This window comes from Desmodus rotundus, chromosome 2 (assembly GCF_022682495.2).
Source record: "Desmodus rotundus isolate HL8 chromosome 2, HLdesRot8A.1, whole genome shotgun sequence".
In the NCBI taxonomy this organism is placed as follows: Eukaryota; Metazoa; Chordata; class Mammalia; order Chiroptera; family Phyllostomidae; genus Desmodus; species Desmodus rotundus.
This window is the reverse complement of record NC_071388.1, coordinates 173535227-173557940: the sequence shown is the minus strand read 5'-3', so window position 1 is coordinate 173557940 and position 22714 is coordinate 173535227. Positions and strand designations below refer to the sequence as shown.

The 22714-nt window shown below is 38.8% G+C and overlaps 1 protein-coding gene across 1 annotated transcript; it reads right to left on the bottom strand.

Annotated features, from left to right (window-relative positions):
• Positions 1–20564: 20564 nt before the first annotated feature.
• LOC112307856 (heterogeneous nuclear ribonucleoprotein A1-like) lies at positions 20565–21816 on the bottom strand. The gene is given in 2 exon segments (XM_024564030.4): positions 20565–21489; positions 21491–21816. Coding segments are annotated over 2 exon segments (969 nt in total). The 5' UTR covers positions 21773–21816; the 3' UTR covers positions 20565–20802.
• Positions 21817–22714: the final 898 nt, after the last annotated feature.

Sequence of the window (22714 nt, the reverse complement as noted above, 5' to 3'; positions counted from 1 at the left end):
CTAAGTTTATAAACATTTAAGAAGAGAATATTTATAACAACTTTATTTGTAAAATTGAAAAATCAAAACATGCAAAATAATGATTTTGTTGAGTTATATCCCATCCTTAAAATGGAATATACTTAATTAATATTTAATAGTATTGGCAAATGCTCATGATGTAATATTGGTCAAAGTAGACCAGAACAATCTATTATCTATAATCTCTCTACCTACATATATATATATGGCAGGAAATTTACCAAATGATAACAAAGATTATCTCTGGCTGATGGTACTACAGATAATATTTATTTTCTTTATGCTTTTTAATTTTCAAAAATTTCAACAGCAAACACGCATTATTTTGAAAATGGAGAAATTTTTAAATGTTATTTTTAACAAAGGTCTTGCTTCAAAAGTGGTTTACAATGAAAAAATTAAAATTGTACCATATTTATCTACTCGTTTGAAGAGGACAACAAAAATCAGGAACTTACCCAGCAAACAGATTGAGGCCTTTGTATGTAACCAGTCTTGTATAATAACCCACGTGTCTTGAGAGTCTACCACCCACCACATAAGGTGAAGTTTGCTCAAACTTCTTTAATTGGTCATTACAGTCATTTATTTTTATGATTAAACACTCAAGCACGCAGCCACTTTTATCTTCTTCTTGAAGATACCCCTAATCCAGGCACTTAGGCAGTCCCAAGGCTTTGTAATTCAGAGTGGCATTAGTTCTTTTGGCTTCCACATCCAAAAGTGACAGAATTGGTGCCAGGGCAGCCTGTGACGTCACTGTTTCTCACTGCCCCTGTTTTGCTGCTGAAAACTGGGCTTATCAGATGTAGTGCTGGTTCATTGCTGCTGCAGACCCTTTTGCAGGCTGCTGTGGTTCTTTAGTGGAAGACAGAAGAGCCCACTGTCCCCAAGGCTGCAACTTGCAGGGCTCTGCTCTTTGTTCATTTCACAAGCACAGCCACCTCCCAAGAGTGTGGGCTCCAGGCTGGCCTTGATCACCTCCAGACTCAAAGCCACCCCTATTCCCATCCCCGGGATTAAACCAACAGCAGTGCCTCTCACTCAGAATACATTTTCATAGATTTTAATTTTGTTTTACAGTATCTTTTCTGGATTATATCCATTTTGAGTCATTGTTCTCATTCCTGCTCTTCCAACCTCTCAGTTTGCCTAACAGTCAACGTTCATTTGAGTAAGGACTATTAACATTACTGCGAAGGTTCCCGTGGCAGGCTGCCCAGATGCTTATGATCCAGATCCTCTGAGCACCAGAGCCGTTACACAAGGCCCTTCTGTGTGTCCCGTTGTCGCCCTCCACTCCTACTCTCACATACTATGGATGGGTAGGAGTCTTGAAGAACTGAACGCTCCACCTTCCTTGTATGCTAAGGTCAAGAATTTAGGCAGGTTCCTATAAGGTGGCATTTCTCAAGTAAGAACGGGCACTCAGAAGCAGATGGGCAGTCTGGGGATACTTAGAGGCAGGAAAAGATGTGAAGAAGACAGAACAGTCTAGGCTTCTCACACAGTACAGTGGTCTGACAGCTAGGGGTCCTGTTTGAGAAAGAAGGAAGGCCTTAAACGAGGCTAGTCCTCCAGTGCTCCCTGGAACAGTCCCATTGTTCCTTTCACTGCAGGGCCCCCAGGTCTCTGGACAGCATCACTCTGGTTCCCCACCTCCCCCTTTATTTTTCATCCCACTTCCTTTACTTGCTTTCACCTCCCTTTCAGGCGCCCAGCATTCTCCTGATGTCTGAGTTTGTTTCCTGAAAAGGAAGAACATGATCTGATCCGAATCTACCCGAGGCGGTAATGTTGCAGTGTGCCACTTTTCCAAAGTCGTGCATCCTGGAGATTGTTTGTTCGTTCAACAAGTAAGCACCCACTGAGGGACACAGGCTAAGACTATATACACAAGAGAATTTTAAAGAAAGACATCTCTGCCCTGATTTCTGGTTTAGAAAGGAGAACAGATGTGTCAAAGAACACTTGTTGCACATTATAAGATGTTCTTAGCCACACAATGGAAAGACGAATGGCTCTGCCTTGGACAGGGGCAGAGGGTGAAAGTCGTGACACTTAGAAGAAAGTGATGATTGGACAGGTCTTGAAAGATGACTTTAATAGGAAGACTCGGGAACTAAGGGCACTCCGCAGCAAGTACAGAGGCAGTGAGTGCAACAGTATGAGGCGTGAGCAGTGAATTAGGGTGGTAATTGTAAAATGAAACATAACTGGCTCCAAATGACTTGCGAATGAAATGTGAGGAGGGCAGAGGTCGAAGTTGAGGTTGCGAAGACCAAGGTATGCAGTGGCCTCACACTGTAAGCAGTATGATTTTTATCCTGCCAGTGCGTTCCCATCTCCAGAGCACGTGAGAGTCGTGCTGGTGATGTTACAGACATCAGAAAGTTGTTACAGTGAGGAGAGAGAGAGGCTATCGGAAAGGGCTTCTGAAGTGCTGACAAGGCTCCCTTTCTTGTCCTAGGCTGTGGTTATGTGTTCACTTTCTGAGAACTTACTGTACTACATATTTATGTTTTCACTACTTTTCTTTATGTTTTACTTCTTGGTTGTAAAAAAAGGTGGAGTTTGTTTTGTTGTCGTTTTTAAATCATACTCAGAAATTTGGGTTGAGAAAGCCTGGTGTAGGACTAAAGAATCTGCATTTTTTTAAACAATTACCTTAGAGGATCAGAAGCCACAAAGAACCCCTAGACCAAACTCTGAGAACACTGCTAGGGCCCTTGGGGAGTTACCCAAAAGGTTTAAGCAAAAATTAAGAGCAAAAGGTTTACCTGACTGAATGTGCTGGATTAGGGAGAGGAAGTTGAGGATGGCCTCCATCTTATACCTGATCCCATTTGCATGTCCAATGTCCCATTCCCTTTGCACTTTTGAAAGAGATGTGACAAATAAGGTGCTAATGATTTATAAGTACTAAATGTATTTTTTGAGATATGTTTTCTTTCAGAGATTTCTTAAATATGAAAAAATTTGACCCCAGTACATTAAGTTCTAATAGTTGAATTTAAGGCATGGAACAAGTCCCTGGAGTAGATATTCTGAGGCAAGGAACAACTTTCTAGAATTTTTAAAATGAGTGCATTTCCAGCCTATGAGTAATAGTTGTTCAGCTACTGACCCACCATCATCATGGCATGTGCTTAGTGATAACAGATTTGCATGAAAACAGCTAAATTCTCTTTCTCGTGTCCCTTTATAATCAGAGGGCTATTTTTGTGACATAAAGTAACCAACATGGTATTCTTCCAAACCCTCATTCCTATGGGGAAAAAGTGACAGATTTTGTTGCAAAGTTGTTTTTCCTTCAGTGTTCACAGAATCAAGAAGAGAAAGAGGAAATTCCTAGTTGGCTTTAAGCAGGGAATGGGAAAGTCCAAAAATCTAACACAGAATTAGCACAGAGTTTTTCCTCATAACTGAAGTACTAAGGAAATGCCATGAGGTTTTTTAATTGCCATAGTCATTAACTTCTTTGTAACTAGAGTACATCTATGCATATTCTTCAGATTGGCAAAACTTTTAAAGTCTGACAACACAAAGTTTTGGCTAGAATTAAGAACATAGGGACTCATTTACTTCTGGTAAGAGTATAAGTTGGTGCAATCATTTTGAAGAGCAGTTTGACAATATTTAGTCAAGTTAAAAGTGTGCATACCCTTTGACCCTGAAATTGCACTTCTAGGCATACTCTCTTACCTGTGCCCAAGGAGATATGCACAACAATATTCACAGCAGCATGGATTGCAATAGTGAAAAAAATTGGAAAGAGCCTGCATTAGATCAAGAGAAGATAAATAAATTGTGATAATTCATACAATGGATATAGCCATGAGAATAAATTAAAAAGATCTACATAACTTCCATGGAAGAATCTTACAACAAATGTGATGTTGACAAAAAAAAGAAGCATGTTGCAGATGAACATGTACAATATGATGCCATTTTTATCCAGGGTAAAAACTTGTAAATATTGTTGTTGTATGGGAAATAACCTTGCTGCAACAGAGGCCTGTAAGTATAATAACAGGCAGGCTATCCAACAGATCCCATAACAGAAGAGTTTACAGACCAAAACAATGTGCTTATTGCATGGTTTATTAAATCAACTGAAAACACACAACAAGAAGCAAAGTGAAAGAGATCGGATAGGTTAACACTTTTAAGATATGGTGTATGCAGGGTGGAAAGATGACACTGCCTGAATCCTCAGTCCTGTCTTTCTCTTCCTTGATAAGGGTATGCTTTCAAGGATCAGAATTGAGATTGGAGCAAGTCCAACATGTAGAAGGTGCCTAGGATCAAAACACAGTTACTCTATAGGCTTGGGAAGAAGTGCATCTGGCTGATAGCTATAGCTTACCAATTAGCCCGGTGAACACCTATGGATTTCATTTTGCATTCCTTGTGCAGAGGATATGAGGAGCCAATGGTTGGCCCAAGTTAGACCTCATAATTAGTAACTGCCTTGTATGCCTCATGTGTCTGTGGTGTGTCATGAGTATTTGATTATTCACAGCCTCATATGTTTAGTGTATCATGACTTCTAGGTGTCTCTTGCTCTTTTCATCCTTTTCTAATTATGTTCATGACACAAATACTCTATATTATCTATGTCTAACACATCTCAGAGGTTACCAACTTGCTTATTCTTATTTAACATATCTTATGAATGTTGCCTGTCTCACAAGCTATTTGTTTTGATTCTTAGTTTCATTCTTCTCCCTATATATTCATTTCTCTTATTTTCTATAGCAGAATTTAATATTCATAAATAATTCAGCAAACACAGTATAAATATATATGTCCTATAGTTAAAATATAAAAAAAATACTTGGAGAGAGTCAATCCCAAGTTCTGGATCTGACTCCCAGTGGTGGAAAGGGAGAGAGACGTTCAGGATAGGCTTCACAGGGTTTTAATTATGTTGGCAATGTTTTCTTTCTTAATACAGATAGTGGGTATTTATTATACTGTCTATAATTTTTCATATCTGAACTTTTTCCAAATAAATTTAAGGAAAGTTTGAAATAATAAATACCTGGTGTCTTACATGTAATAGGCATTTGATACTCTTTATTTTGATTTTAAAGAATGTGACTGAGCTAAATTGATATTTGATATTTCTATTGCTGGCACATACATATATTTTTCACCAAATATCTACTGAGTACATACTGTTTGCAAGAAAGGTATTGCACCAGTTGACACAGAGGATGAAAAGTTGAGTAAAACAAAATTCTTACTTTCAATTAAGAATTACTGTCAAGGCTGCAATTTAGTCAGGGAGTTGAGACTACTGCAAAAATATGAACAATACAATGACATGATGATATAAGTACTTTTAGAGAGATTCAGATTGTGGTCGGAGCTTCCACCAGAGGATGAGTTCATAACTTCACCTTTAAGAGAGAAGTACATTCAATCTGGACCTTAAAAGAGGTAGACATCAACACGCAAATATTGTGAAGAAGGTATTTCAGGAAAAGGAAATACAACAGACAAAGAAAATAGGGTTTGTTCAGAGAGCAGCAGCTTGTCCAAACTGTTGTGTCAAGGTGAGTATGGGAGAGCAGTGCAAGAGGGGGCTGGGGAAGTAAGTTAGGACAAGAATCCTTCTATGAAACATTAGCAGCGGCTATCTATGGTTGGGATTATTTCAATTTTTTTCTTTGTAATATTCAATGTATTCTACAATGATCACATATTACCACATACTACAGTGATTGCAAAATTAATTCCTGATGAAATAGTTGTATATTTTGAGTATGGAGCTCTAACCATCTGTAAAGGCAGGACCAAATATTTTACCCTACTGTTTCTGAGACTTATCAGGGTAGCCTGACCAAAGCCCATTATCAGGGAAGAGCAATGAAGTCCTAAAATAAAATTATCTTTAGGAACGAGCAAACCTAAGTTGGTGTTCTGGCATGAACATAAGGGCCTAGATTCTTGGAGGAAGAACATCACACAGCTAAGCTGAAAGCTCCTTGGGACCCAGCCACCTTGGCTCTATCCTGTGCATTAGGGGAAAGTGGTGACTCTTGCTGAGTACGTGAGGGACTTCAAGAAAGCTCTAACTGCATACCCCCAGGACAGGGGCTCCTCTGGCTGGGCAGGGGACAAAACCACGAAGGGCATTACCACAGCATGGACTGCGCCTAGTGAAAAGGTCTAGACCTTTTCTTTCTAGATCAGTTCCCTCTAGACCTGGCATTGGAAACACACCCTGTCCTTTGGACTAAAACCCTGGGGTCTTCAGACAATTTGGGGAGAATCTAAGGATCTAAGAAATTAATTATAAAAATAAAAGTTATGACTATAGCAATAAAACGGTTTTGTGGATTAGGTCATACAATATTTGTCTATATCATCCAAATTTTTAAAATAAGTGTGTTAGTATATATTGAGATAGAAATTACTTTTATAATTCTTATTCTAAATACCAAGTTAACTTGAAAACACAACATAAATCTTTGATGCATAATTATTATAAAAGTAGTAAATTATTAGTATACAGATTTCCTTGCATTAATTTTATAAAATCAACTTGTTATTATAACTGACCTCTGACTGTCTCAGTCAGTTTTGTTTCCTTGACAAAAAGGACTTTGCTATATTCTCAGCATAGACAACCTGGTTAAAAGTTCACCATGACTATATCAAAGTTGTATGACCTATTCCATATTACCAGTGGAGGGAAGTTCAGGTGTGTATACAAATCATCTGGTTGGCTATGTAACTGTCTTGGAAGACACTGTTTTGTCCTCATCTAGAACTCTGCAACATCCATTCAACATCTTTGAAAGAATTTAAGTTAGTCATACTTTTAAAATTCTTGAGATATTTTGTAGTTGATGATCATGCTGGGTCTTTAGAAATACGAAACAAATAAAATGTGCCAAGTAATATTATCATTTCTTAACTAACCTTCAGGTTTTTATTGAGAGTGATGTTAAAGAAGGCTGAATTCTTTCACCAGCATACATCAGGGAAATGTGTCCACTCTACTTATTTAATTTCCCCAGTAGATCGAAAGCTCCTAGGAGGCAGGGGAGGCATTCTTGATGGCTTTCAAACCTTAAGCATTTGACCTAGTACAGAGCATACAGCAGCTACCCAATAGATATTTGGTGAATTGCTTTTTTGGGGGGGAGGAGGAGGGATAGTTGGCAGGGTTGGGCACAGCCAAGAGTGATGCTCTGCATCTCTCTGGGTCAAAAACATGCTTTCTACTTTGGGGAATGTTCTATGATTACTTCTTGGTTCTTAATTGTAGTTCAGATTCTTGAGAGTTTGGGTAATTGAACTGGATAAAAGGATTATGATTGTGCTTGTTATCAGGAAACTTGTGAAGTCAATGTTTTAGGACAGACTTTTCACTGCATATAAGAATAATAAACTTCAGGCCAAGGGTGGATGGATGCAGCCCAGTCTCCTGAGGGACTAGAACCAAAAGTCAGAAAGCCTGTAGGGAGCCAGGAAGCATGCTCTCTTTCTCCTCTCTGTTTTTCTCTCTGTAGATTTATTTTTCTTTTCCTCTTTCTGCAGATGTTTTCACTGCCTCAGGGTGCCCAACCCCAAACACAGCTGATCCACAGCTCCCCAGTGCACATCTTGTCTGTCGGGGAAACCAGGACAGACCTAGGTGAACATTTCTGTCTCAGTTCCAAACTTCTGGGAGAGAGACTCTAATCCGTCCAACTCAGGCCAGGGGGATAGTCTTCACTTGGTATTTTGTGTGATTCACAAAGACGAGGGTAACAGCATTGCAGAACTGATTCTCTATTTTTTAAAGAAAAATGTGTACTGTATATATTACAGGGTGGGGCAAAAGTAGGTGTACAGTTGTGAGTATGCGTAACAGAGTTTATTCTTGCTCCACCCTGTATATAGTACATGCTGGTGAAAAGCATAATTATAACATTGGGCTCTATATTCACAGAAGCATTGGAGGGTTCCCTCCGTGAAGGGTGAGGAGTAGTAATAGACAGACCTCCTGCATCAGGTCCATCTCTCTGGGCGCCTAAGACACTTCTCTTGACCTTTGCTTTAAGAGGAGACTGAAGATGCCCAGGAGATTGCAGCTGAATCTGCTGGTCCCAGTAGCTCGTCAAGCCCTTCCAGTAAGTGAAGTATGAAGAGTTTAAAACAGTAAATAATGTGCAGAAATTAAGTGGTGTCAAGGAGCCAGTCTAAAGTCACACAGTGATACCATGATTTTAATGACATCCAGAAACACGAGGTAGCACAGCAACCCCAGAAGTATCGCATCTGCCAGGGGAGCAGCTGGTGGGGCATCTGGGGGCTGTGGGCAACAGGGTCCCAGCAGAGGAGGAAGAGTGCGCGGGTGGGTGGCGGTGGCCATGCTAGCAGCAGTCTGTTTCACTGTGCTTAATGGGTTGTCGTGTGGATTGAAAAATGTACGTCTAAATCTATTTCTGGCTTTTAAATGTGTGAAGGAACCATGCAACTTATTTTTTCATTTTTGTCAAGTTAAAGACGAGACAGATGCCCTTAAAACATATGCATTTTATAAGGAGGAGTTCTTATTCTTTGGTTGTGCTTCTTTGGAAACAAAAATCAAGGATAAATAGGTCATCCCTCTAAGTTTTCCAGAGGAATATTGGCAATAAAAAGAATAGAGTAAGCACTGGTAACTAATGGAGATTAGAGAAATGAAACCAGAGATGTTCAAAATTTTTTTAAAAAAGAACTTTTAAAGGAAAAACAATGAAGTAAGTGTTGATGTATCATGAATTCAATTGTTAAATGTCAAAAGTACTGAAGATATAAATAAAATAGAAACATGTGAACACTTGCAGAAATTCCCTCCCCAGAGGTGTCTGGAAACCTTCAAAGCTTAATGATATCCTTTTTGAATGACCAGTCAGAGTACATTGGGAATGAAAGAAGTCTAGAAGAATAAAAGCACATTACCAATAAAACAGATATATTCCTGGGAGGGGGTGATATGATAAATTTAAGTTCAACTATAGCACCTCAAAGAAATATCAAAGAAAACATTATAAAGCAAAGTATTGTGGACATTTATTTATTCAAAAATATTTTTGAGCACATCCTATTTTCCAGGCTCTGTGCTAGGCATGGGGATTATACTGGTAAATAAGATGGGTGCTGTCCCCACATGGACGTCCCTGCCCAAGCTTTGAGCTGATCAGGAAAAACATCATAATCACCACATCCAATAACCTGCATGGGAACCAAAGGATTAGTTAGTCCAAACTTTTATTTTATAAGTGAGGAAACTGAACCCCAAAATGCTATGTAAGTGAAACTGGCTATGCTCTTAGCCTCTCTAGTTCTGCTATCTAAATAAAGCATTTCTTACCTTGTAAGTCCTTCTAAAGTTCTCAAATTGTATGCCATATAACTAATGAAGCTATTAATTCATTGACTGAGGCGTGGGGTGGGTGGGAAGGGGAGAGCAACAGGGAAAGTGGTGGGACAACTGTAATTGAACAATAAAAAAACCCTCTTTATAGGCTTTCATGATTCCTGTGCATTCCTGGAAATAAAACAGGAAATCAAATGAAAAAAATACCAAGTTCCAATTTTCAATATCTAATCCAGTTTTTTTTTTTAAAGAAGTGTTAGCCATGTGATTCCTATTACCATCAAAAACAGTCATATTGTGTGATACTGACCATCTGTTTAGGATATGGCAGATGCACTTGGGAAATCCAGAATAATGGGAACTCAAAACCATCTTCCTTACAGAGGTTATTGGTCCAAGAATATGCCACTTCAGTCAGATGTGGATGATGCATTGTTAGATGGACCATCTGGTTTCACACCTACCTGTGCTGCAGACTTCATGTGATAACTGTCCCTTAGTTGTCTGACCGGGGTTGTACTGTACTGTTAGCACAATGCTTGCCACCCACAAGGATGTTGTGACAATTGCTGAAGTAAACGCTATGAAATGTTCTGAGCAATTCAAAAGAAGGACACTGGCTAATTACCTAAAATCATTACTCACCCACAGGTACGGCTCCTTTTTTAATATACTCTTAATATGGTAATATAAAAGGGCATTCCTCAGGGTACATTTGAATGTCTGTGTGTTTCATTCCATTTGTTATCCATTCTAACTTTGAAATTAATTATTATTTTTAGGATATTAAACTGGTGCTAAAGGGGACCAATAATCAATTTAATAATTATATATATGTCACCATGTTTGAAAAGAGAAGTATTTGGGTCTCTAGAGGCTCCCTGTCTGTTAATCTATGACAAAAATGATTTTGGTTATGATTTCCTGTCTGAATTTGGATCATTTGGCCATGAACTCAGATATGTTGGAAACACATGTTTGAGAATCTATTTGGCTGGATGACTTGGATTGAAGCCTCAAAATTAAAAAAGAAACAAAGAAAAGAAAAAGGCACAACTACACACGAGCTAATAAATGCAAATACCTGACATCATTGAAGCTGATGGTGACCTAAACCAACACAGATTAGGTTTTGCACAGTTCATTATGTCTTTATTTTCCTTTCTTCTTTCCTTCCTTCCTTTTTTTGAAGTAACAGGTGTATTGAGATGTAATTCACATATCAAAAATTTACTTTTCAACATATGTAATCCCATGTTTGTAGTATATTCACAAGGTTGTACAACCATCAGCATAAATTTCATAACATTTTCATCACTCCAGAAAGAAACCCATTAGCAGTCATTCCCCATTTCCCCTCTCTGAAGCCCCTGGCAACTATTTATCTACTTTCTGTCTCTATTTCTTTGCCAGTTATGGATATTTTATGTAAATTGAATCATGCAATATGTGTCCTTCAGTGTCTGACTTCTTTCAGTCAGCATAATACTTGCAAGGTTCATTCATCTCCGTTCTTTTTATGGCCAAGTAATATTCCGTTGTATAGATATACGTGCCACATTTTGTTTATCCATTCATCAGTTGCTGGGCATTTGGGTTCTTTCTACCTTTTAGCTATTATGAATAATGTTGCTATGAATATTCATGTCCAAATTCCAAATTTTGTGTGGACATATGTTTTCAATTATCTTGGATGGATACCTATGACTAGAATTGCTAGGTTATATGGTACTCTATGTTTAACTTTTTGAGAAAATGAAACTGTCTTCCAAAGCAACTGCATCATTTTCATTCCTGCCAACAAATTCGTTATATAAATTTCGTTACATCCTTGTCCTCTTTTGTTCAAATTTTTGATGATAGCCATCCTAGTGGGTATAAAGTGGTATCTCTTTGTTTTGATTTGCATTTTTCTAATGATTAATGATGTTGAGCATGTTTTCATGTGATTGTTGGTGATTTGTATATCTTCTTTAAAGAAATATGTAAGTTCTTTATTTTTAATTGGGTTATTTTTCTTTTTATTATTGAATTTTAAGAATTCTTTATATATTCTGGTAGAAGTCCCTTATCAGATATGTGATTTACAAATGTTTTGTCCCATTCTATGGGTTATTTTTCACTTTTCTGAAATGAAGCACAAAAATTTTTAATTTTGATGATGTCTTATTTTCTTTTGTTATTATTGCTTGTGCTTTAGGTGGCATATCTAGGCAATCATTGCCTAATCAAAAGTCACAAAGATTTACCCCTATGTTTTCTTCTAAGAGTTTCGTAGTTTGCAACTCTTCCATTTAGGTGTTTGATTTTTTGAAGTAATTATTTGATACAATGCAAGGTTGGGACCCAACTTCATTCTTTTGCATGGAGATATCCAGTTGTCCCCTTGAATTGTATTGGCTGGCTCCCCTGTAGAAAATCAATTGACCATAAATGTAAGTTTATTTCTGGACTTGTAATTCTATTCCATTGGTCTATATGTCTATCCTTATGCCATTACCACACTGTCTTGATTACTACAGTTTTGTAGTAAGTTCTGAAATAGGGAAGCGTAAAGCAATTTCTGGGAAAAAAAAGCCAGCTGAAATTTTAATGTGTATTCCATTGCATCTGTAGATGAATTTGAGGAGTACCACAATTTTAACAGTAAGTCTTCCAATTCATGAGCCTGGGGTGTCTTTCTATTTATTTAGATCTTGTTTAATTTCTTTCAGTGATGTCTTAAGAGTTTTCAGTGTACACATCTTTTACTTATATTGTTACATTTATTCCTGTTTTATTTCTTTTGATGCTGCTATAAATGATATTGTTTTCTTAGCTTCAAATTCACATTCTTTATTGCTAGTGTATAGAAATATATTGATATTTGTGTGTTGATCTTGTATTTTTCAACCTTTGACTTTGCTTATTAGTTCTCATATTTTTAGTAGATTTCTTAGGATTTTTCTATATACTAGATCATGTCAGCTACAAATAGAGATAGCTTTGGTTTTTTTCTTTCCAATATGGATGCCTTCTATTTTTCTTGCCTAATTGCTCTGTCTGAAGCTTCCAGTGCAGTGTTGAACAGAAGTGGCAAGAGTGAATATCCTTGTCTTTTTCCTAATCTTAAGGGGAAGTCACTGAGTATTTCTCTATCAGGTATGATGTTGTGGGTTTTTTGGTAGATGTCTTTTGTCAGGATGATGAGGTACCCTGTATAGCTTTCTTTAAATGCCATGGATGGGCAAGGCTGAATTGTTAAAACTAATGAGAGCTGAAAGTACTTTTAGAATTTCATGTCCTTTTCAATATTGTAGTTAGATATGGAAACAATGCCCACTTGAGACAGGTTATGTATTTTGTTTTCTGGAATAGGCTGCATGTTGCAGAAGGAATTTTTTTATATCTCTTTTTCTACCTCCCCCCCAAGCATTCTTCCTTATCTTTCACCACATGAGAACAAACAAGTGATGGAGGCAGGTAAATATATTATCTTCTTTCCATACTGTCCTTATGACTGTAGGATGCAGTACTTTTGTCCATACATTTCAATAGCACACATGCCATTAATGTTACATAAAATAAGCAGCAGGAAGTCAGTAAAGGTGTCAAAGTGGCTTTGATGACTATTCTCCAATTTTCTGTTGTCTATTAGCTTGCCATGTTCCCCTATGACCAGTATTTATCTCCCACTGTCAACTTTTAGCTCTTTGCCTTTAGCTCCATGTAATGCCTAAGGGCCAGTAAGTACTAACTTTGACTGCCCTATGAACCTCTCCCTTAAATGGCAGAATAGAACCACCACATGTCTCCTGTTTTCTGGAAATGAACCTGTACACACTTCAGGTTTGATTCTGCTCAGCCTTGCATAATCTATGTATGACACTTCCAACCTGAAAAGCAAACCATAACATTAAAAAGAATCATTAAGGTCCACCTCCTGTGCTTTCAGAGCCAAGTAACAAAAGGGTTGCTATGAGTCTTAATAGCAAGACCAATTTTGCTCTTTGAATTGGGATCCAGCTTTACTACCTTTAATAGAAGAGATTATTCTTTGCTTATTTCTATGCTTTCAGTGCCCAACATCTTAGGCAAGAATTATAGCAATACACAAAAATCTTTAAAGGAACAAAGAATCTTCCTCTGTTGTTAGGTGAAGCCATAATCTAATCACAGAGTAAGTTAGAAGTTAGGTAATTGGAAATTAGCTTCTTTCTCTAAAGATGGCATCATTTATCCCTGTCTGATAACTTCTGCTTGGTAGAAGTGGGGGAAGGAGAGATGGTGAAAGGAGAAGGTATGGGATACATGAAAACTGACAACAGTACTATACATTTTTTTGGGTCTCATCGGGGAGTTCGGGTGTTTCTCATGAAGTGCCATTGATCCCTGTGAGACATATATGTATAGCGCTCCATGCTGGCCTGGAGATCCAGGAACTTTTAGAAACTGATGGTAAGAACTAAAGAACTGCATGGAACACCTGGCAAAAGGTGAAGAAGAATTGGTAGGCGAAAAGAGATGAGACTTGGTATGTAATTTGGGCCACACTAAAGCAAATAATGAGACAAAGTGGAGGAAAGGCAGGATGCTTTTGCTAAAGCCTTGATGATTATCACATTGAGAAGCTGTGAGCAAAGTGGAGGGCCTGCTCAGGTCTGGGCTGCTGATCCAGCTCTGCGATCCTGGGCTTCTGGCCTAGCTCTCTGATAAGACAGCATCTCCTCTGAGGCTTCTCACGTGGCCTCCCTAAGAATCCCAGGAGAGGGATTTTTCTATTTAGCTACTTGATAATAAAATTTAAGTCTCAATTTTCAGACAGTTTAAAGAAGGGACAACAGCTAATGTCATAGTAAAAGCCTGAAAGACAGGAACAATTAAGGAGATGATCTTGAAACTCTAAAAACTATTTCCAAGATTGAGTCATGGAAATGTAGGCTAAAAATTTAATAGCAATAGTCATAGTGATGAGGATAAAGAGTACTGTACTGCAGCCAAAGAAATCATTCGATTCCCACATGGCTGTCCTAAGAGAAATGAGGCTCTAGCCTAAAGGAAATAGAAAAATTTGTTTTTGAAAAATGTATAATCTTGTTATTTTCCAGAGTATTTCTTTTGGAGGTTTATTCTGAGTAAATTTCCCCAGAGAAACATTACGTCCTCTTAGTCTCAGGATGCAGCAAGTGCAAATGGGGTCAGAAAAAGAAATGGAAGTGACACTGAGAAACTACGTAGGGGTCAAATGGAAATTCTGTGCAGGTGAAATGTTTTTCAATCAGTGTATATTCCTAATCTCTCTAATAGGCGTAACTTAGTTTGGGGCGGGGGGGGCGAGGTGGGATGCTGTAGAGTGGGAGTAGGGTAAATTCTGGTATCTTTAAAACTAAAGGACTAAGAAGGGAACTGAAGAGTATAAAATCCACCTCTTGTTCTTTCATGTGGATTGCCCTAAATCACATTCAAATAGAGATACTTCGTCAGGAATACTTCTCAGAAAAGAAAAGATTACTGAGTTCAGATAACATAAAGGCCCTGGGAAGTGGACTTTAATTTAAATTTGAAGTGGAGTGGGTTACCTCAAGGCTCAGATGTTTACAAATGTTTGTAAATCCAATATTTAAATACTCTGAAAATTATTTTTAGGAAAAATGCCACAAAACTTAATTATAGTACACAGATAAGATTGTTAGGGAGAAATTTTTATCAGAAGTCTCAGAATTTAGGGCTAGGAACTCAGCCCATGTCTTTATCTGTGAGAGTCAAGACGAACTCCGGGAGGGATCCCAAGGAGGGCACTGCTGTGAGTTTTGGGGGTGTGAGCAGATCTCTGTGCTGTGTAAACCACAACTTAAGAAGCCCCATATTTACGTGAGTGTGTATTAATATAATCAAATACAACTCAAAATAGGGTTTAATTTTCACGTTTCAGTTGTAACACATTTTATTATATACTGAATTATTTATTGTACTGCATAAAATTAGATATATTAACTTTGTATTACTTCTTCTCACTTTTCCATTTCCTCAACATCTATAACTAAGGTCAATGTTAGATTATGTCCCTAATGCCAAGTATTATTTGATGATCATCTTTTTTCTTCTCAACTTTATCCTCATGTACATGCTTCTTTGATTCAGTATCTGCCCCTCAGTACCTGAGCCTGGGCTCCCAGCCTGGGGTTCTCTGTGCCTAGGTATATTATCCCAGCATCATTCTGCTGTTCCCTCATCCTACCACCTGTACTCCAGGATTTGAGCAACTCCTTTCTGCTGCCCTTCCTGCTCATTGGGTCTTGGGTGATGGAAGGCTTGAGGTGGCGGGAACTCTTGGCCATGACATTAAACTGCAATCTTCAACAGAAAGGCATAATGTTACTGTGTTGTAGGCGGGGAAAAGAGAGTCCAGGAATGCTAAAATGGAGGGTGAAGAAAGGAAGGGAGCGTGTGGGCCTAGTGAGAATAGCCTGGGGATCCCTGAGACCTTAGATTCCTTTATAAATTATAGAAAATGCCAGTAGCACTCCAGCACCAGGAAAACAAAGCTAGCAAGAGGAGACCTCTTTCAGACAGTAGTGAATGATATGATATGTCACCCAGCTCCCTTTCCTGGATTGAATCCCTCATCCCTCCAGATGCCAGGAGTGCTAGTGGCCAACAGCCCTCAGCCATCAGCCTTCTTTAAAATTTCCAGGACTGAAGAGAGCTCTCTTGCCCTCAGTCAGAGCCTCTTCTTGTAGCACCCTGTATTCAATGACTGGTCAAATATAAAGACTATTTCCTTAGCGCCAATAAAGAACATCTCTGAAGATCCATCTCAGCTTCGGCATTCACTGTGAGCAACACTGAAGCTTTCCTTGAGACTGTCACAGCCCAACATCTCCCTCCGCCCATGCTTCTTTCCCTTCCCTTCCACAGGTGGCGATGCCAAGAGCACTGCCTGTCGGTACACTCTATCCTCAGTCTCCAGCTCAGCCTGTTCCCTGGGGCCCCAGCGTGCAGGGCTGAGTGTGAGTATCCATAAAACACAGAGGTTATGACATCAATAACACAGGTAACAAAAGAAAAACAAATAGATGAATTGGACTTCATCAAAATTAAAAACTTTTACGAATCAAAGAACACTATCAGCAGAGTGAAAAGCCAACCTACAAAATGGGAGATAATATTTGCAAATCATATATCTGATAAAGGATTAATATCCAGAATACATGAAGAACTAAACAAAAGACAAATTAAAAAATGGGCAAATGTCTTAACCATTTCTCTAAAGAAGATACATAGGTTGCCATAAGCACATAAAAAGATACTTAATGTCACTGATCATTAGGAAAACCACAGTGGGTTACCACTTCACACTCATTGAGATAGATATTGTAAAAACAGAAACAAAAACCAGAAAATAACAAGCATTGCTGAGGATGTACAGGGATTGGAACGCTTGTACACTGCTGGTGAGAGTGTAAAATGGTTCAGCCACTGTGGAAAAGAGTAGGGAAGTTTTTCCAAAAATAATTAAAATAGAATTACCATATGAGCCAGCAATTCCACTTCTGGTATATGCCCAAAAGAATTGAAAACAGACACTCAAACTGATATTTGCATACCCATGTTCATAGACCTGCTCGCACCAGTCAAAAGGTGGAAACAGTCAAGAAGTATGTCAACAGGTGAATGGATCGAAATGTGGTAATGTGGTTACCACATTAAAAAGGAAGGAAATTCTGACTACAACATGGATAAACCTAGAGGACATTATACTAAGTAAGATAAGCCAGTCGCAGAAAGACAAATACTGTGTGGTGCCACTTACCTGAGTAAGTCTCAAGTTCATGGAGACAGAAAGTAGAGTGGTGGTTGCCAGAGGCTGGAAGGAGGGAGGGAGGGATGGGGAATTAGTGTTTAATGGGTGCAGAGTTTCATTTTGGCAAAATGAAAAAGTTCTGGAGGTGGATAGTGAAGATGGTTGCACAGTCATGTGAGTGTACTTAATGCCACTGAATTGTACACTTGAAAAGGTTAAAATGATCAATTTTATGCTATGTATATTTTACCACAAGAAATCAATTAGTTAAGAAAATATACGGGTAGGATCAGATGTGTTTTCAGTTTCCCTTTGTACATTACATTACCTTCACACCCAAATTTGGGTTGATGTGATTGATTTCAGGGGCTAGATTATATCAGTTCTCAATTTCAGCTGCAGATTGGAATCATTTGGGGAGGGGTTTTTTTTCTAATTTTATTGTTGTTCAAGTACAGTTCTCTGCCTTTTCCCCTCAACCCAGCCTAACCCCCAGCCCTCCCCACCACCCTCCCATTTCCACTCCCCATTATTGTCCATGTGTCCTTTCTAATTGTTCCTACAAACCCTTCACCCTTGTCCCCTGAAAGTCCCTCCCCTCTCCCCTCTGGTCACTGTCGGCCTGTTCTCAATTTCAGTGTCTTTGGTTATATTTTGCTTCTTTGTTTGTTTTGTTGATTAGGTTCCTGTTAAAGGTGAGATCATATGATATTTGTCTTTCACCACCTGACTTATTTCACTTAGCATAATGCTCTCCAGTTCCATCCATGCTGTCACAAAGGGTAGGAGCTCCCTCTTTCTTGCTGCTGCATAGAATTCCATTGTGTAAATGTACCATAGTTTTTTGATCCATTCATTTACTGATGGGCACTTAGGTTGCTTCTAGCACTTGGCTATTGTAAATTGTGCTGCTTTGAACATTGGAGTGCATAGGTTCTTTTGGATTGGTGTTTCAGGGTTCTTAGGATATAATCCTAGCAGTGGAATTGCTGGGTCAAAAGGCAGATCCGTTTTTAGTTTTCTGAGGAAATTTCATACTGTTGTCCATAGTGGTTGCACCAGTCTGCATTCCCACCAACAGTGCACTGGGGTTCCCTTTTCTCCACAACCTCTCCAACACTTGTTGTTTGTTGCTTTGTTTATGATGGCCATTCTGACCGGTGTGAGGTGGTATCTCATTGTGGTTTTAATTTGCAGAAGTTGTTTTTTTTTTTTTTTAAATGAACTTTGGTTCCACTGTAGTGATTTGTTTGTAATTGTTTAGAGGCCTAGGGTTTGGTAGGTTTTTAAAAGCTTTAGGTGATTCCAAAATGCAAACACAGTTGAGGTTTACTGGGCTAGAGGAACTCCAGCCCACACCTTCCCTACCCACTTGCTGTTGCCCCTGAGGATTTGGGCACCTGCTTATCTGTCCTAGCTAGCCTTATCATTCTGATTCATCCCCTCCTACATGCACCCAAGCTACAGCTGAACCAAATGACTTGTCATTTATCCTCTCCTGTCAAACCCTGTCTGACTTATTTTCCTTTGCTCATGTTTCCTCTGACAAGATTGCCCTTCTCTGACAGTTTCCAGCCCTAGTGGACACCTTTTTTGAGAAATGTGCCCTTGGCACCCATTACTAGGTTGTGCCAGCTCCCTTCCTCTGAATTCTGGAAATGCTTCATGTGTAAGTCGCTACACTGCTGACCCTATCACAGAGGCAGGAAATCCCACTCCCCATTGCTGGGATCATCTTTCTTCCTGTGTTCCCAGGTGTAATGCAAGGCGCTGAGGAAGAAATAAGTTAAACAAATAGGTTTCTTTGATAAGAGATAATTCATTCCACACTTAAATAGCAAATTTTTAAAGTAAATGCATTCAGAAGGATTAGTATATCATTATAAATAAAGCAGTTTTCTTTTTTCTCTATTAAATTTCATTTATTGGGGTGACATTGTTAATAAAATTATATAGATTTCAAGTATACAATTTTATAAAACATCATCTGTATATTACATTGTGTATTTACCATTCAAAGTTGAATTTCCTTCCGTCACCATATATCTGATCCCCTTTACCCTTTACTACCTCGCCTTTCCTCTGGTAATTATCATACTATTGTCTGTGTCTATGAGTTTTTGTTTGTTTGTCTTGTTTATTTATTGCTTTCATCAGTTTTATATCCCACATATGAGTGAAACCATATGGTTCTTGATATTTTTCATATGACTTACTTTGCTTAGCATAATATCCTCAAGATCCATTCATGTTGTCACAAATGGCAGTATTTCATCTTTTCTTACGGCTGAGTAGTATTCCATTGTATATATGTACCACATCTTTTTTATCCAAGATCTTCTGAGGGACACTTTGTTTCTACTTCTTGGCTGCTGTGAATAATGCTGCAATGAACATAGGGTTGCATACATTTTTGCAAATAAATTTTTCAAAAAATTTTGAGTAGATACCCAGAAGAGGGGTTGCTGGTTCATATTGTAACCCTATTCTTAATTTTTTGAGGAATCTCCATACCAGTTTCCATAGTGGCTGTACCAGTTTACATGCCCACCAGCAGTGAATGAGGTTTCCTTTTTCTCTGCAACCTCTTCTACACTTCTTATTACTTGTCTTGTTGATAATAGTCATTCTAACAGGTGTGAGGTGTTGTCTCAATGTAGTTTTGATTTGTATTTCCGTAATAGCTACTGAAGTTGAGAATCTTTTCATATAACTGTTGGCCATTTGTATGCCTTTTTGGAAAAAGTGCCAAGGCAGTTTTCTTTTAACATTGGTTGAACCATTATTATGTGCCTAGGATTGCACTAATGTTTTACTTAGAGTTTCTTATTGAATCTCCATGGCAACCATAGGAGGCAGGTATTACCATCTCCGTGTTAAAAATGAGGAAACAATTTCTTTTTTTCAAGAGGATATTAAATCGTTTATTGATTACACATGATAATGGATGATACACAAACTTCATTCCCATCTATAATTTTATCTGGTACCATAACTCAATTTAGTATATCGCATAAGATGTGCCAACAACCATTAGTAACCAAATAAACTCCATGACTCTGCTTGGGTGACCCTTTTAATGGTGAACTCCAGGACACAACACAGTAACTTATCAATTCAAGTACACCAAGGTTTCTGAAGACAGTGACATGTGTGCCCAAGCAGGTTTATTTGTAAATAAATTTCAAATGGAATCTGGCATCACCCTGAAGGAATTCTAACTTTACACTGTTGGGGTAATTTACCAAGATGGCTTCAGAGTAGACTAACTTTATGCAGCACATTTAAAAAAAAAGACACATTTATTCAGCGTCATGATCAGACTATTACATTTAGCAATCAAAAGCATGGGTGCAAAAAGAAAAAAAAACCCTACATTAAAAACCCTTTGGAGTGCTTTACACTTTCCACAGAACAGAAACTAAAATAACCTGTTATACAATTAGTCACAAATACAGCCCTCGAGTTTTTTGTTGCCCATTCACATGAGTATTGTCTAAAACATGTCTTCTTTGTAGCAGCTAGTCCCTGCCACCACTGTGCTTGGCTGAGTTCACAAATCTGTTGTAACCTGTAGCTTCCCTGTCACTTCTCTGGCTCTCCTCTCCTGCTAAGCTTTGTTTCCTGGCAGTAATTAAAACCTTCTGCCACTGCCATAGCTACTGCTGCTGCTGCTGGAACCGCCAGAGCCACCTTGGTTTCGTGGTTTGGCAAAGTATTGGCCTCCACCACCATAGGGGCCAGAGCTTCTGCCTCCAAAGTTTCCTCCTTTCATGGGTCCAAAATTTGAAGATTGATTGTTGTAATTGCCAAAATCATTGTAGCTTCTGCCACCTCCAAAGTTGCTTCCATCATTACCAAATCCATTATAGCCATCCCACCACATGCCACCATATCTACCACCACCAGGACTACCACCAAAGCCACCTCGACCACTGAAGTTTCCTCCATGACCAAAGTTGTCATTCCCACCAAAACCACCTCCATGACCACCTCCGAAGTTTCCAGAACCACTTCGACCTCTTTGGCTGGATGAAGCACCAGCCATCTCTTGCTTAGATAGGGCTTTCCTTACTTCACAGTTGTGGCCATTTACAGTATGGTATTTCTGAATGACAATCTTGTCTACAGAGTCATGGTCATCAAAGGTTACAAAAGCGAAGCCTCTCTTTTTGCCACTGCCTCGATCAGTCATGATTTCAATCACTTCAATTTTCCCATACTGTTCAAAATAATCTCTTAGGTGATATTCTTCAGTGTCTTCTTTAATACCACCGACAAAAATCTTTTTCACAGTTAAGTGGGCACCTGGTCTTTGAGAAATCTTCTCTTGAGACAGCCCTCTTTGGTTCCACAACTCTTCCACCCACCTTGTGTGGCCTTGCATTCACAGCTGCATCCACCTCCTCCACAGTGGCATATGTGACAAACCCAAAGCCTCTGGAGCGCTTGGTGTTTGGGTCTCTCATCACCACACAGTCTGTGAGTGTTCCCCATTGCTCAGAATGGCTCCTCAGACTCTCATCTGTTGTTTCAAAGCTCAAACCTCTGATAAAGAGCTTCCATAGCTGTTCCGGCTCTTTGGGAGACTCTGACTTAGACATGATGTCTGCAGAAGAGAGAACTTCAACGATGCTTACTCAGTGACGTCCACCGGCAGAAAGGAGTAATGTAACGAATGCATCTAGGAAACAATTTCAGACAGGTTAAGAACTTGCCCAGGATCCCGGCTAGTGCGTAGCAGATCTGAAGTTTCAGTAGGAATACAAGTGATAATTCCAGCTTCTTCCAGATTTGGGAAAATGAACAGATCAAAAATATAGGAGATCAGTGATAGTGTAAAATCAGGAGAAGGGCTATTACTGGTAGAAAAAAGGAACTAAAAGAAGAGGTCACAGACAAAAAAGACATAATGTGAAATATTGCCTACTTTGCTCAGCCCTCTGCTTACTTTTGAGTAGGTTTTTAAATAACAAACACGAGGTTAGGTGACCACTATAAGACCCTTGTTCCTAATATACACTCCAATTAAATTCAGCCCAATAATACTTATTGAGGATCTATCACGTGCCAGAAACAGTGCAAGGTGTCTGAGTTCCAAGCACAGAAGATACTAGATCTTTGCCAAATATAGAGTTTTCACTCTAGTGGGGGAAAAGACATTCCCAGCACAATGGTACGTGTTCTTTTTTTTAATCTTTTTAAAAATATATTTTATTGATTATGCTATTACAGTTGTCCTGTTTTCCCCCCTTTATTCCCCTCCACCCTGCACACCCCCTCTCACCCTCATTCCCCCACTTTAGTTCATGTGCATGGGTCATATATATAAGTTCTTTGGCTTCTACATTTCCCATACTATTCTTACCCTCCCCCTGTCTATTTTCCACCTACCATTTATGCTTCTTATTCCCTGTACCTTTTCCTCCTCTCCCCCTCCCACTCCCCCGCTGATAACCCTCCACGTGATCTCCATTTCTGTGATTCTGTTCCTGTTCTAGCTGTTTGCTTAGTTTGTTTTTCTTTTTGTGCTTTTTTTAGGTTCA